Source organism: Emydura macquarii, unplaced genomic scaffold (assembly GCF_026122565.2).
Source record: "Emydura macquarii macquarii isolate MOO-44397 ecotype Brisbane River unplaced genomic scaffold, CSIRO-AGI_Emac_v2 contig_2699, whole genome shotgun sequence".
Taxonomy (NCBI): domain Eukaryota; kingdom Metazoa; phylum Chordata; order Testudines; family Chelidae; genus Emydura; species Emydura macquarii.
The window spans coordinates 4,430,157-4,445,879 of record NW_027132836.1 but is presented as its reverse complement, the minus strand read 5'-3'; the positions used below and the strand labels follow the sequence as shown (position 1 = coordinate 4,445,879).

General features: G+C 54.6%; 2 protein-coding genes across 2 annotated transcripts in view; one reads left to right on the top strand and one right to left on the bottom strand.

The window, feature by feature from the left end:
- The first annotated feature begins 182 nt into the window (after positions 1 to 182).
- WDR81 (WD repeat domain 81) lies at positions 183 to 13,619 on the top strand. The gene is made up of 11 exons (XM_067565985.1): positions 183 to 384; positions 1,116 to 4,705; positions 5,102 to 5,209; positions 5,416 to 5,606; positions 7,592 to 7,782; positions 8,098 to 8,263; positions 8,391 to 8,556; positions 8,909 to 9,607; positions 10,177 to 10,322; positions 10,557 to 10,736; positions 11,860 to 13,619. Exons 2-11 carry the CDS (start codon positions 1,132 to 1,134, stop codon positions 12,184 to 12,186), a joined length of 5,748 nt encoding a protein of 1,915 aa, XP_067422086.1. The 5' UTR covers positions 183 to 384; positions 1,116 to 1,131; the 3' UTR covers positions 12,187 to 13,619.
- The window catches only part of SMYD4 (SET and MYND domain containing 4), a 41,477-nt gene continuing 36,913 nt past the window's right edge, over positions 11,160 to 15,723 (bottom strand). Inside the window, exons 12-14 of the transcript XR_010923238.1 lie at positions 15,343 to 15,422; positions 14,403 to 14,428; positions 11,160 to 11,664 (exon numbers count right to left, since the gene is read on the bottom strand). The gene's annotated coding sequence lies outside the window, so the exon portion shown is untranslated. The remainder of the gene's footprint in view (positions 11,665 to 14,402; positions 14,429 to 15,342; positions 15,423 to 15,723) is intronic.

The window sequence follows — 15,723 nt, the reverse complement described above, 5'->3', positions numbered from 1 at the left end:
CCTTCTCCCCCAGAAACACCGCGACAGGCAGCGGCAGCCACGGGCCCGGCCCCGGCCTCGGAGCCCTGCGGGCAGGGCTGGGACGGGACTCGGAGAGCCGCGGCCGGGGGGCTCGGCTCCCTCTGGGCACGGTGCGGGGCGACCCCCGCTCGGCGGCGCGGCCCGGCCCGGCCCGCTGCGTGGCTGCCCGGCAGAGGCGGAGGCGGAGCCGGGCCCGGAGCGGGGCCGCCGCCACGTGGAGTTTGTTTCCCGCAGAAGCCGCCTCATGTGACCGGCATCAGCTGACTCAACATGGCCGGGCCCCGGGCCGCCCCCGCCCGCCGCAGGGGCTAAGGGCTCGGACCCGGCCCGGCCCAGCCCGGGGAGCCCCTTGCCGCGCCCCAGGTAAGGGCAGCACCGGACCGGACCCGTGAGCCAGGCTGGCGCTCGAGCGGGGACCGGACGGCGGGGGTCTGCGCCGGGCACCCCCGGGCCGGCGCGGGGCCACGTCCCCCGGCCGCTGTTCTCCGCCCGCCCCCGCCTAGGGGCACCCCGCGGCGCGCTGCTCTCTGCCCCCGCCCGGCCCGGCCCGGCCCGGGGAGGAGAGGGGAGCTCCGCTCCGCACCGCACCGCACCGGGCTGTCCGAGCCCCGGCCGCGCTCCGGGTGTGGGGCTGGGCGGTGCCAGGTGTGCGGCTCCCTCCCTGCAGGTTCGCCGGGCAGTGAGCAGCTGGCCCGCGGGCTGCTCCGCTCCGCTCGGGGCTAACGGCGCTCTCCACGGGGCAGGCTCGCTCGCCCTGGGGCGCACATAGCGGAGCGGGGAGGCACCGGGTCAGGGCTGCCCGCTGCGCTCGGCCTCGGCATATGTCTGCACTGCAGCTGGGAGTCCGCCTCCCTGCCGGGTCGGGCGGGCAGGACTCGAACTAGCGTGCTAGAAACAGCAGTGTGGAGGCTGTGGCACGGGCAAAGGCCGGGCCAGCCGCCTCCGGCCTAGTTCCTGCTGGCATGAGACTGTCTGCCCGGGCTGGGGCGCATGCAGCCCTGCCCTGTGACTGAGGGCAGTCCAGAGCTCCAGGGGAGGGGTGGATTGGCAGCCCCAGAGCTGCAGGTCTCATTTCCAGTGTCTGTTTCCCGCAGAGACCTGCGCTGTGGAATGGGGCGGAACGCTGCCGGGGGCCCTACCAGCATGGAGCACTTCCTTAGGAGCGTGGAAAAAGACCTGAATATTGACCACAGGCAGCTGGCTGCTGCCATGGAGGGGACCCATCTCATTGCCTTTGTCCCTGTCAAGTGGCTAGCGAGCCTGAAGGAGCGCAGGGTGCTGCCCAGCCTATGCCCCCGACCAGAGGGGCTGAGCGAGGTGGAAGTGAGGACTTTCCTTCAGCACTCTGTGCAGAAGCTGCCTGCTGGCTGGACCAGAGTAGAAATCCATGGTCTGAGGAAAGAGAAGCTGGCATATCCGCTGACTCTGCACTCCAGTGCGCAGGACGATCGGACCAGGGGGTTGGAAACCCTCCATGGGTTCATGCAGGATGTTGCCTCCCAGAATTATAGAAACTTGTGGCATAGAGCTCACCGCCTGTATGTGCAACCGTACTGTCATTCTCACACACCGCGCACGGTGCAGGCCCTGGACGTGCTCAAAGTGGCTCTTCAGAAGCTCTATGGCTGCCCTCTTCTCCAGGTGGGTAGGAGTGTCCAGTGTGCCTCTCCTGCCAGAGAAGCTGCTGCAGCCACAAAGGGGATGTCCTCCTGCCCAAACACCCTCCAAGCAGAAGCTCTTCTGGAGTCAGCCAACCTGCTGTACATCATCTACCCATACGTGCAGTATTGCTTGCACGACATTGTGACCTTCAGCCCTGCAAAGCTCACCAACAGCCATGCCAAGGTCCTCTTCATCCTCTTCCATATTCTGCAGGCCATGAGGGCCTGTCACCAGGCGGGGCTGGCGTGTGGCCCCTTCTCCCTTTGCGATGTGGCTGTCGATGAGAAGCTGTGCAGCCGGCTCAGAATTAACTTCAGTGAGTATGAGAGAGAGGAAGAGAGGGATCGGAGAGCTGATGAAGAACAAATGGCTGAGAAAAGCAGGGCTGTGGAGTGGACTGGGAAGGAGGCTAGGTGCACAGCTTGCCAGAAAGAGCTCAGGGGCCTCGTGCTGGATTGGGTGCATGGGCGAGTCAGCAACTTCTACTACCTTATGCAGCTGAACCGCCTGGCTGGACGGAGAATGGGAGACCCCAACTACCACCCGGTTCTCCCCTGGGTGGTGGATTTCACAACCAAAAATGGCAAGTTCAGAGACCTAAGGAAATCCAAGTTCCGTCTCAATAAAGGAGACAAGCAGCTGGACTTCACATACGAGATGACCAAGCAGGCATTTGCAGCTGGAGGATCAAGTGGAGAACAGCTCCACGTGCCCCACCACATCTCCGACGTCCTCTCGGACATCACCTACTACGTCTACACGGCCCGGAGGACGCCCAAGGCTGTGCTCTGCTGTCATGTGAGATCCCAGTGGGAGCCAAATGAATATCCAGCCAGCATGGAGCGCATGCAGAGCTGGACTCCAGATGAGTGTATCCCTGAGTTCTACACAGACCCCACCATCTTTAAATCCATTCATTCTGACATGCCTGACCTGGATGTGCCATCCTGGTGCCACTCCTATGAGGAGTTCATTGAAATCCATCGTATGCTGCTGGAGAGCAGGGAAGTCTCTCAGGATCTTCACTACTGGATTGACCTCACTTTTGGTTACAAGCTGCTGGGGAAGGATGCGGTCAAGGAGAAAAATGTATGCCTCCATCTGGTGGACAACCACACCCATCTGACCAGCTATGGAGTGGTGCAGCTCTTTGACCAGCCCCATCCCAGACGCATGGTGGGACTTGCATACGTTCCTGCTGACGCTCCCGTCATTGCTCAGCCTCTTCTCCAGAATGCCAGAGAGACAGCGGCCCTGGAGGATGTCCCGGGTCAGATGGGTGATGGGGTCAATGGGCTGGTCTTGGAGGCCACTCCCTCTGAAACCAGCTGGTCTGGTGACAAATCCATCAGTGGTGAGGATGATCTGGAGCAAGGCACGGAAGCTCTGGATTCCATTCCTGCAGCTGGCGGAGCCTCCGACCAGCCCTGTCCCTGCACACCTTCAGCTCAGCCCTCCAACCTCCCTGCCTACCCTACAGAAGGCAAAGCCTCAAGTGTCCGGCCTAGTCGAAGGAGTAAGCCTGGTGTTGTGGATCAAGCTGAAAGGGACAAGATGAAGATCCTGCTTCCTGAGGGTTTTAATCCTGTCCTGGCCCTGGAGGAGCTGGAGAAACTGGACAACTTCATGGTTAAAGGCTTAAACAGTGAGATGGAGCTGATGGAGCAGCCACAGGCGGAATCAGCAATGGGCCTCTCAGACCTTTTCCAGAGAGACATGCAGGCCCTGGGAGTTCTGATAGCGGAGATTGTGTTTGCACCAAGGGTTCGCACTCTGAAGCCGGATGCATCCCTGCTGGAGCGGTTTCTGGCCGTTCGTAATCTTTGCCGATATCACGCAAAGGAGATCCCAGCCCCGCTCCAGCATGTGCTGGACACTTTGCTGCAGCTGAACATGCCTGAGAGGGGTCGTTTAAAGAACAAGAACAGAGTCCAGCTCTTTGAGTATAAACCTGTTTCCCAGGGTCTCCCGCCACCCAGCCCCTCGCAGTTCCTTAGCCCTTTCAGCTCAATCGTTCCTTTCCCTCCCTATTTCTCGTCTCTGCACAAGTTCATTTTCACCTACCAGTCAAAGAAAGTGGAGGACGAGAGTCAGGGCCGGGAGCTCGTTTTCCAGCTGTGGCAGCAGCTGGAGGGGATCCTATGTGAAATCACTCCTGAAGGCTTGGAGATCCTGCTGCCCTTCATCTTATCTTTGATGTCAGAGGAGAACACTGCCGTGTATACTGCATGGTACCTGTTTGAACCCATAGCTAAAGCCTTGGGCCCCAAGAATGCGAACAAGTACCTGCTCAAGCCCCTGATTGGTGCATATGAGAATCCCTGCTGCCTCCATGGCCGGTTTTACCTGTACACGGACTGCTTTGTGGCCCAGTTAATGGTGCGTCTGGGGCTTCAGTCCTTCCTCTCTAATCTGCTGGCTCACATCCTGCAGATCCTTGTTGGCGTTGAGAGCTCCCAGGAAGAAAGCAAGTCCCTTCTGGGAACGGCAGAAGATGATGAGAGTGGAGGAGGCAGCCCAGATTCCTGTGCGTTTGGGGAAGAGATCAAAATGGATGTGGATCATGGCTCCACGGCACTCGACCTTTTGGATTACACATCTGGAGTCAGCTTCCATGACCAGGCCGATCTGCCAGAAAACGAGGACTTCCAGAGCGGCTTCTACGTCAGCGACTCCCTGCAGCCTCAGGAGCAGGAGTTGCTTAGCCTGGGGCGGCTGAGTGACAAAAGCAGTGCCAGTGAAGCGTCGCTGGGAGAGGACAGGCCTGCCGATGGGGATTCCCAGAAGGACAAGAGTAGCCTGAAGTCTGTGGACAGCAGCCAGGACCTGAAGCAGAGCGAAGACTCTGAGGAGGAGGAAGAGGAGGATGCGGAGGCCACAGTTGTTACAGAGCTCACCCTGTCAGCGGACGCTGGCGCGCCCATGGACACCGCCCTGGCTGATGAGCACAGTGACCCAGAGGAGGGGGACGAGCAGGACCTGCAGGACCATTCTGAAGATAAAGAGCAGACGATTCTCCTGGGTAAGGGCTGCACTTCGATACTGTCTGGCTGTCAGACTTGTTGAGCATCCAATGCAGCAATGGGAGGGGGAGATGGGAAGCCAGTCCCGTTTAGAATCAGCTCTGGAGATGCTCCTGAATTGTCTAGGAAGGTGAGCAGAGCAAATCTGAGCCTATCCAATGTACACTTTAAAAGGGCGGTAGGCGGAGTTCTGATGTCGCTGCTTGGCTGATGCAGTTGGCAGGGTGCTTGACGGAAGCCCAGGGCATGCTGCGGGTCGGGAGCCAGCTATGTGGGGAGCTCTGGGGGAGGCTCCTGGCACAACTGAGGCTCTCGCTGGCTCACAGGCAGGGTCTGGAAAGCTTATGAACGTGATCAATTATTGCTCCATCTTGTACTCTGTGCTTGTTTTGCAGACACAGCCTGTAAGATGGTGAGGTGGCTGTCGGCCAAACTGGGCCCTACTGTGACATCCCGTTACATTGCCAGGAACCTGCTCCGTCTCCTCACATCCTGCTATATCGGTAATGTCTGTGCTCCTCTGGCTGTGCCCCAAAGCAATCTGCTGCGAATGCTGCCATCTGCCAGCCGGGGTGCAGCTCTACCTGCATGGTGTGCCTGGTGGGGGGTGGGTAGGCCCCACATCTGAGTGTTGGGGGGAAGGGGGGGAAGTGACCTTGGGGATTCAGTGCAGTATGTGTCTGAGCACACTGAGCCGTCTCTCTGGCAGGTCCTACCAGACAGCACTTTGTACCAAGTACTGAAGAGAACAGTCCCCTGAATGCAGGAAACATCTACCAAAAGCGACCAGTCCTGGGGGACCAGGTGTCCAAACCAGTCCTGGCCTGTCTCATGTACATGGCACACCTGTATGGAGAGCCTGTCCTCACCTATCAGTACCTGCCCTACATCAGCTACCTGGTCAGTATCCCTGCTCTCTCCTTTACTTGTAGCTGTTCACATGCCTGATGGAATGAGAGCTGAGCTGCATCAAATGCTGAGCTGCGGGCACACAGGAGGGATGATATATAGCACAGGCACTTATCCTACTGCTGAGAGAGGTGCTAATCTCCAGAGCACACGCGACAGCTGTGTTTAATCCTGGGCGTGGCAAACTGAGCCATGCCCAACTGTGCTGCTGCTTGTCTGGGTATTGGCAGGGGAGCATTTTGTTGATGCAGCCAGAGCAGGAACTTCCTCTTCCAGGAGTGAGTTTCCACTTTCTGTCTGATGCCCATGGGTGCATTGGAGGGTTTATTTGTTGGGGAAACCCTAGTTTAAGAGTTCTGCACCATGTACATATGGGACAGGCCCAGGAGGGGTTGAAGGAGTCTGCCTTTCAATTGCGTACTGAAATATTGGCAAGATTTATGGGCTTCTTTGTTTGAAATCTTTAGTTGCTCCTGTTGCTTATTTGGCAAAGTGTGCAGTAGAGCGGATCAAAAAATGGAAACTTATTTTAGAAAACATCAAAACTGGTTTTGTTTTGAAGTGTTTGAAACAGACAGAGTGGTTGCTCTTTTAAACAGTTATTGTTGCTTTTCTACATACAGATTCTTGCTACATGAAGAATTTCAGTAACTATTTTCCTAACACTTTTGATAAAAATTGTGGGTGGGGAAGGCACAACAGTCCATGGAAAAACTTTGACAATGCTGATCGTATTTTTGTGGAAAATATTTGTTTTTGAAAAAAGGCCATTTTTCAATAAAAACTTAGTGGAAACTTTCAAGAAGCTTTTGCATGCAGGTGGTCAGCATAGGAGCCTGGGAATCTCAGAGTTTAATCCTCTTCCCCAACCAGATCTCTCTGATCCATCTGCCCTGGGGGGGATTCTGCATTTCTCCACTCAGCAGCTGGAGTTCTGATTGCAACTGACAGCTGATTTGTTTTGGCTTATTGTTTTGGGGGGGGGGGAGGGGAGGGGAGAGAGAGAGAGTGTGTGTGTGTGTGTGTGTGTGGGAGGTGGGGGGACCATTTGCTGCCTTATTGTTGCAGAACGGTGTTTGGCAACTAGATATCAGAGGGATGAAACTCTGGGGCACTCCCACCAGCTGCTTTTGAAGGGGCTTGATAGAGCCCAGGTTAGTCTGAGAGGGGGAATGTGCCCAGTACTGGGTTAAGACATGGGACGTGAGCACAGAAACAGCTCGTGTGATCAGAAGCTGCCACTGAGAATTGTTCACCACCTTCAGTGACTTCTCTGCCCTGCATCTCCGATAAGAGCCTGGGTTAGCAGGGAGGACGCTCTCGAAAGGATGCCTTTGGTGTTAGCATTATTAAAAAGCTTTTCAACATAATTGTGGCCGGAGCTCTGCTGTAGTCTGCCTCAAGCCAGGTCTTCACAAGTGAAATGTTGCAAGCCTGACCTTTGAGGTTCTGGGTGTAGGCTGCTCTTCCAGCTCCAGAGCATGCGGGGCTGACCTCTTGGAATGAGGCCAGGAGCTGGCATTGAATCCTACAGGGGAGTCTGGTTCCCATTATGTTCTGCTAGGTCCAGGCATGGTCTGGTGGTGCTGAGGTCTGTGCTGTGGGCAAACTGAAGGCTGGGGCAGGTCGGGGATCCTGGCCTCTCTGTTTCCCCCACTGAGACTCCAGACTCTAAGTGTGTCCTGCAGGCAGAGACTGTCTGAATCGTGCTGGTCACTGGCATTGAAATGCCTCGTTTTCACCACTCTCCCCTCCTGCTTGGTTCAGTGTCTCTGGCAGATGAGGGCTTTGGGCTCCGTGCTTGAGCAGGGCTGGGAACCTCCTTCTGCAGGCTGTGAGAGGCACAAGGATGAATTTCCTGGGAGCTGCTCCAGTATGCAGTTTGTCCAACCTGCACAGGGAGGCTGGTAACCATGGGATGGGAGGTGGTAGTGGAGAGAGCTTAAGGCTGCTCAACTCTTCTTTCTGCCTTACAGGTTGCCCCTAGCAGTGGGGTTGGCGTTGGCCGGTTAAACAGCCGGAAGGAGGCTGGGCTCCTGGCAGCGGTGACTCTGACCCAGAAGATAATCGTGTGCCTTTCAGATACCACCCTGATGGACATTCTCCCCAAGATCAGCCAGGAGGTCCTGCTCCCAGTACTGGGTTTCCTGACCTCGCCCACCATTGGGTGCGTATAGAGAGCCACCTCCCTCAGGGGCCATCCCCACCCACCATTTCCTCTGACTGGTGCATTCTGAAGCGTGGGGATTGGAAAGTGAAGCTCTCTTGGGTGGGAATGGGCTCAGAACTGGGGGGGGGCTAATGCTGCCGTTCCACCCCATCCTCCTACTTGGTGCCAATACTTAGCGCATATACAGAGCTCATGTCTCCAAAGCTCCTGACAATGCGCTCTCTCCCCCATCTTCCTGCAGGGCAAGAACCACTAAGTGGATGCATGCTGTTGGTCTGTGGGGCGGGATGGTGACTGATGTGTTCTCTTCAGTTTCCCTAGTGGTGCCCAGGCCCGCATTGTCCTGTGTGTTAAGACCATTAGTTTAATTGCCTTGATCTGCCTGCGGATTGGGCAGGAGATGGTGCAGCAGCACTTGAGTGACATCGTAGGAACCTTCTTTGGGGCTTTCTCACTGCTACAGGAACTGCAGGAGCAGGTTAGTCATGCTCGATGGCTTCACTGGGGCTGTGGGCACATGGACATTGCAGCTCTTGGTGCTCAGGCTTGCCTACCTGCCCCAGCCCAGGATGCACCCTGGAAATCCTCTGTCGTCTTTTGTTCAGGGTCTGACGTCAGAGTCGCTGAGCCCCGGTGAGATGTCTGAGCTGGAGGTGCCCTTCTCAGATGGCAGAATGCTGCCTCTCGACCCAGTCGTGCTGGCAGAGTTACAGAAGGTCTTTAGCCCAGAAATGGCCTACAGCACCTATATCCCCTTCTCCTGTCTGCTAGGTATGCTTCAGCTCCCTTATCTCTGCGGCTGGGGCCTTGTGCTAACAGTCCCTGTCCTGCACTCTGTGCACATGCCTGGCCTGGGGTTGAAGTGCAGCATCTGCATTGCGTGTGAGCCTCGAACCATAATGCAGCATTGACAGCCAGGAATAAGTCCTCAGGATGACATGGGCCTTTCCCTGCCTGCAGGGGGTGGAAGCTGTCCTGCCTCTCTGACTGGGATGGGCATGTGAGTGATGGTGTCTGGAGGGGGCCCTGGCCCACAAGAAGGCTGGCTGCTCTGCTGCTGTTAAGGGAGAAGGGGATGCTGGGGAGAGGTTTGTTCTCTCAGAGCTGTGCTCTGTACTTTCAGGTGATGTTATCCGGATGATTGTCCCTAACCACTCGCTGGTTGGGAGACTAGCCAACTTGTACCTGGAGAATGTGAACCCCAAGAGCCTGCCTCTGGTCAGTCAGGAGCCGGCACTGAGCGCAGCCTGCTTGGACCAGGGTGCTCGAGGCACTGACCCCTTTTCCAGTCACCGTGAGGACAGTCACTCAGGCACCTTTGGGAGCGTGCTGGTGGGAAACCGCATTCAGGTCCCTGTAGATACCCAGCAGGAGAGTTCTGGCTCACTCTGCTTCAGCCCCAGAGCTGATGGCTTTTGCCCCAGTTCTGCCAGCGAGGAGAATGCCCTGAAGCAGGATCTGCCCCGCAGTGCCCACATGCTGTGTGGGAACTGGCTGGCCTACTGGCAGTATGAGATCGGAGTCAGCCAGCACGACCCCCGCTTCCACTTCCACCAGATCAAACTGCAGAGTTTCCTGGGGCACACGGGTGCCATCAAGTGTGTGGCGCCACTCAGCTGTGAGGACTTCTTCCTGAGCGGCAGCAAAGATAAAACTGTCCGCCTCTGGCCCCTCTACAACTGTGGTGATGGCACCTGTGAGACAGAGCCGCGGCTCACGTACGCTCAGCACAAGAAATCTGTCTTCTACGTGAGCCAGCTGGAGGCACCACAGCAGGTGGTGAGCTGCGACGGTACTGTGCATGTCTGGGACCAGTTCACAGGTGAGCCGGCATCTGCTGATGCAGTGTTTGAAGAAGGGGGAAGCCAAGAGAATGGGGAAATGCTGAGCTGTACCGGGCAGACTGGCTGACTCTCTTATCGAGAAGGACCAGACCAAATCTGTACATCTGCTCTCATAGGAAGCCCTGCCCTCCCCTCTCCACTGCAGGAGGAACAGCTGGCTGGGGCCTCTCTGCAGTCAGACAGTGGTTCAGTTCTCCTTCTCCCCCGGCAAAGTCTAACGTGTAGGACAGAGCGGGTCCCTTGCGCTGAAGCAGCAGGATCTGGGGTAGAAGTGTCCTGTGTTCCTGGGTCCAGCTGATTCCCTACAGTCTGTGCTCTAAATGGGGGTATGCAGGATGTGTCTCTTCCCTCTTGCCGGCATAGGTGTCCTTGCAGCTGTGCAGGGATGAGTTGCACACAAGGACTGGGATTGCATTTGGTTCCGGGAGCAGTGGCCCATGGCGCTCTGAGCTGTGGCACTTGCCAGCCCTGCCCTGCTGCCGTGAGGCAGGCAGGCTGCTCGGTCAGCCGGCCCCTTCCCACCGAGAGCTTCTTGTTCTTTTCAAAGGTAAACTCCTCCGGACCTTTGAGGCATTGGACAGCAAAGTTCCCATCACTGCTGTGACCACCATGCCCTCTCCCCACAGCAGCATCTCTGTGGCCAGCGCAGACTCTGTGCTGCGCTTCATTGACCACAGGAAGCCAGGATTACAGGTACCGGGGTCTTTGCTATCTCCAGTCATTGTGGGTCACCCTCTCTTTGATCCGTTCCATAGCTGCGCCTACCGCCAAGGTGCTTGTGTGGCCAGTGTCATTGCTACTCCAGTCCATGCATGACTGGGGACCCACAAGGCGGGGGCTGATGAGCCTGGTGTGGCGTCCAGGCCCTCCCTGCATCCTCTCCTGTCACTCAGTAACTGGGACTGCCGGTGCCTCTGTCTCCTATAGCACGAGTTCCGCCTGGCCAGTGGCGTGAGTGCTGGCCTCATCCGCTGCTTGGCTGTCAGTCCCAATGGGCGCAGCGTAATGGCTGGCTTCTCCTCGGGATTCATCGTGCTGTTGGACACCAGGACTGGGCTCATCTTGAGGGGGTGGCCGGCCCACGAGGGAGACATCCTGCAGATAAAGGTAAGAGGCTGGAATAGGACTGGAGCTACGGCTGCCCCTGCACGCTGGGGACCACAGATGGCTCTAAAGACTGAGCTGGCTGTGTGAGGCCTGATGTGTGCATGTGGGATGCAGGGCTGTGGTGGTGTATCCTGGGGCCGGTGGCTCCTGCAGCACTCCGAGGGTGGTGAGTAGATATGCCCATCATCCTCTCTCCTCCATTCCTTAGAAGTCTCTTCAGCTCTTGGCTGTTTTTTTAAAAGTCACCCCTCCCTTGCCCGGCCTTTGCCTTGGGACTGGGGCTGTTGCTAGCTCATGCTGTGCGTAAGCCGGCAGATCCCGGTCTGTGTGTGTGCTGCATTGCCAGGGGCAGGGCAAAGACACGTGATCTGGGGAAAATGGGAGGCTGCTACTCTCTCTCCGCTGAAGTTAGCAGCCCCTCCCTGCTCAGGACTTCATTCTAATGAGTAACTCTTGTCCATATTTACCTGCCCTCAGGGAGCAGCACTGGGGTTTGTGTGTCCTTGACCCAGTTCAGGTTAAACAAAGTTCACCTGCGTGGGTTGTTTACTCTCTCACCAGCCCCGCTAACCAGAGTGCAGCGGCCCCAGCCCTTTGCTCTCCTCAGCGCAGTGTGTCCTGCAGTCAGAGCTGAGCCCTCAGTTCTCCATCCCTGAACGGGGGTGTGCTTTGGGGACATTGGGGCTGGGGAAGAGAGAGTCTGGCAGTGCTGCCCACGCTGTAACGGTGACAGGCTGATAGAGCAAGGGGCAAGCTCCCTGATGTGCATGGAGGAGGCTGGCAGGGGAGGCAGAGATGCACACCGTAGATGATCCCAGGGGAGAGCACCACTTGCCAGCCTGCAAGCTCAGACTTTGATCACGCAAGTGAGGAATGTCTCGGGCCAGGCTACTCAGCTGTGGGGTAATGGCTGCATTGTCACAAGGGCCTGGAATAGAAAGAGATGGGTGGGTGTCTAGGACTGACAAGTTCTTGCCAGCAAGAGACGCTGTAGGTGTCCTGGCGAGGGAACGCGCTGCTACTTCTCTTTGCAGAGTCAGTTTCTTCTTATTTTTTGGGGGCAGGAGGGTTGGGCTGTCAGGCCAGGGGGGCTCTTGATTCCCTGGCACTTTCTCTCCCGCAGGCTGCAGAGAGCAGTGTGCTAATCAGCTCATCTTCTGATCACTCCCTGACTGTCTGGAAGGAACTGGAGCAGAAGCCTTTGCACCAGTATAAATCTGCTTCTGACCCCATCCATGCCTTTGACCTCTATGGCAGTGAAGTGGTGACCGGCACCGTGGCCAACAAGATTGGTGTCTACTCCATGCTGGAGTCATCTGCCTTGCCTACCAGTACCACCAAGTTGAGCTCAGAGAACTTCCGGGGCACCCTGACCAGCCTGGCTCTGCTGCCCACTAAATGCCATCTTCTCCTGGGTTCTGACAATGGTGTGATACGTCTCCTGGCATAGTGACCTCCACGGCCTGTCTGTCACGTGGCCAGTAGCCCTTGGTCTGCTAGTAACCTAAGGCCAAGATCTTCCCTCCTGGGGAAAAAGAGGTGAGGTATTTCTCCTGGATTCAAGATAGCGGGGGACATACTTGTTAAGCAGTTCTCAATAAAGCATCCCCAATCCCAGCTTGCATTCAGAAAGCCATAATAGAGGAACCTCCACTGCTGCTGGGAGAAATCTGGGCATTGCAGAGCAGCTGCACCCCCTACAGCGGCTTGGAGCCTGCCACACCATGTGTGCCTGACTCCCCAGGGGAGTGTGAGCTGCTCTCTAAAGCAATGTGATGCTGGGCACTGTCCTGCCTCCCTCCAGCACAGGGTGAGAAGCAGCTCTGGGTAAGAGGACGCTGCACACTCCAGCCCAGAATCACAAGAAAGTCACAGAGGGTGGTGCTGGCTGAGCCTGGGAATGGCAGGGTGCTGGACCTTCTTCCTTTTGGGGCCTCTAGGGCACTGGGCACCAGTCTCCTGGAAGTTGAGGGCCGAAGGGCCCCACTTGGCTTCTTTTTCTGTTTGCTTTACAGTCTGCTGCAGTCCTATTGCCTCCCTCCCAGGGCTTCCATCTGGGAACCCTTCCCAGCACCCCGAGACTTCTCCCTGATTCTAGGGCCGTGGCGGGAGCAGAGCCAGCCATTTATGGCAGCCATAAACACCACCAGCTGCCACCCCAGCTGGCACATACGTACATATGAATGCACAGACAGAGGGCGGGGCAGCCCCAGTTGTCAGGGGAGACCAGGAACTAGAACTAGCTGGGGTGTCAGACTCCCAGCCAGCCTCTGTCCCATCTTGCTGCATTGCCTCCCTGGGCAGGCAAGAGCTGTGTGTCTTTCCCTGCCTCCTGTCCCAGTTACCCACTGGGGGTGAAGGATATTTCTTGTGTGCTCTGGAACGAGGCTGTGTTGGCTGCTCCACGTGAAGGAGAGGCCCCTTCTGAGCTGGGTGGATTGAGTCCCCCTTTGCTGTCATGCCTCACGCTCTGCCCTACGGCTTTAGGGCAGGATGCCTTGCATCTGCAAACTGCTTCCCTCTGCCTCAGGACTCCACCTCCTGGTCCCACCTTCTGCCAGAGACGGGCTAGAAGAGCCCTCTGCAGACACCAGTGCTGGTGCTATGCCCAAGAGGAAGAGGGAGATCCCTGGCCCATCAGTGAGGGTACTGTCTGTCTGTCCATGCCCCAGGGCTTTGTCCTGCTGCAGAGTCCCTCATCCCATGTGTGGAACGCTGCTGAGAGGCTGGGAGTGGGGTGAGAGGGGCCTGTCCTGAGATCAGGGCCAGGCCTGCTGGACAGGGACGGGAGGAGCCTGCAAGGGGTGGGCAATTCCTGCTTGCTCTGGATGGAGTTTGAGCACTGTGGGGAAGGGCTGTCATCCTGCCAGTCTGCGAGTCCCTGGGCTGCCCACTGCTGGGGGGGTCTACTTCCCACTGCCCCGTGCTTGCGGGGGGGGGGGAGGAGGTGAGGACTTAGTCCCTTGCTGTCCCTCCATTCTGGGGTGGGTGGGGGGGTTCTGTCCCTTGCTGCCTATTAACCATTTGCAATAGATGTAAATATCTATTCTAATAAACCCTTTTGAAAGAGACCACGAGAAGAGTCTTTCTGTGTGCGGGGTGGCTGCATGTGCATGTTGGGGGAAGATGGGCAGTAGTTTTACTGACAGGCCCAGGCTGACTGCCTCCTTACACACCCATCTATAATGTAGGAAAATCCTGGGAGACTTCTGACTGAGTGATACATGCTGTTGTCATGCTGCCCCTGCTAAAACATCCTTGGACTTTCTAAACGTTATATATGGCAAATTCCTAACTCAAAAACTATTATAATCAACATGGGGCAATTCATATTAGACCTTGTCCGAACAGATAAAGAGGAACTGATCACAAAACTAAAAGTTAATGGTAGCTTAGGTAGCCGTGATCATGACTTGGTCACATTTATAATGTGCAAGGAGAATAAATTCCAGACCAGTAATACGTATTCTTGGTACTCTAACAGAGCCAATTTCAAAAATCTTAAAATAATTATGAGCCAAATCACCCTTAAGGAAGAATTTACTTTAAAAAAAAAAAAAAAAAAAAAAAAAGTGAATGATAGTGGGGAATTATTTAAGACCACCTTACTAGCTGCCTACAAAAGCTGCAATTGAGGAAGAAGGCTGTGCTTATTAAAAAACTTACCTGCCTTAGAGAGGAAGTGAAGGCAGCTGTAAAAATAAAATAATATTAAAATATATATATATAAAACAAAATGGAAGAAAGGGGAAGCTGTTAGTAATTAATATAAATTAGAAGGTAGGAATTTTAGAAATTTGATAAGGGATGCAAGGGGAAATCTATGATCAGCAGAGTTATGGACAAGGCGTTTTTAAAATGTATTAGGAAAAAAACTAATCCTTACAATGGTTTTGGTTCATTACTAGATGGAAATGGTAGAATTACCAATAATGCAGAAGTCTTCAGTAAATATTTCTATTCTGTATTTGGGGGAAAATATGATGCAGTCTCATCACAGAGTGATGACAGAACATTCTGTTAGTATCTTTGAAGGATGTTAAACAGAAGCTTGTACAGATAGACGTTTTTAAATCAGCAGGTCCAAATAACTTGCATCTAAGAGCTTTAACAGAGCTGGCTGAGGTGCTTGCTGGGCCATTAATGTTGATTTGCAATATGTCCTGGAGCACAGGGGAAGTTCCAGAAGATTGGAAGAACTCTAATGTTGTGCCAGTTGTAAAAAAGGGTAAATGGGATGACATGGGTCATTATAGGCCTGTCAGCCTGACATCGATCACAGGTAAGATAATGGAGTGGCTGATATGGGATGCGATTAATAAAAAACAAAATGAGGGTAATGTAATCAATGCAAATCAAAATGGGGTTAATGGGAAAAATAAAACATGTCAAACTAACTTGATTTTTTTTTTTTTTGAGACTACACGTTTGGTTGATAAAAGTAATGTTGATGGAGTATACTTTAGACTTCTTAAGGTGTTTGACTTGGTACTGCATGACATTTTGATTTAAAAAAGAACAATATAAAATTAACATGGCACACATTAAATGGATTAAAAACTGGCTAATTGATAGGTCTCAAGTAAAACTGTAAACAGGGAATTACCATTGAGCGAGTTTGTTTCTTGACGGATCCTCCAGGGATTGTTTCGTGGCCCAATGCTATTTAACATCCTTATCAGTGACCTGGAAAAAAACATAAAATAGTCTCTGATCAAGTTGCCAGAAGACACAAAAATTGGTAAAACTGGAGTGGTAAATAATGAAGACAGGTCACTAATTCAGAGTGATCTAGATCGCTTGGTAAACTGGGTGCAAATGATATATGTTTTAATATGCCTAAATGTAAACATACGTAAATGGGAACAAAGAATGTAAGCCATGCTTACAGAATGGGAGGCTTTATCCTGGGAAGTAGTAACTGAAAAAGATTTGGAGGTTGTGGTGGATAATCAGCTGGACATGAGCTCCCACTGTGATGTGATGG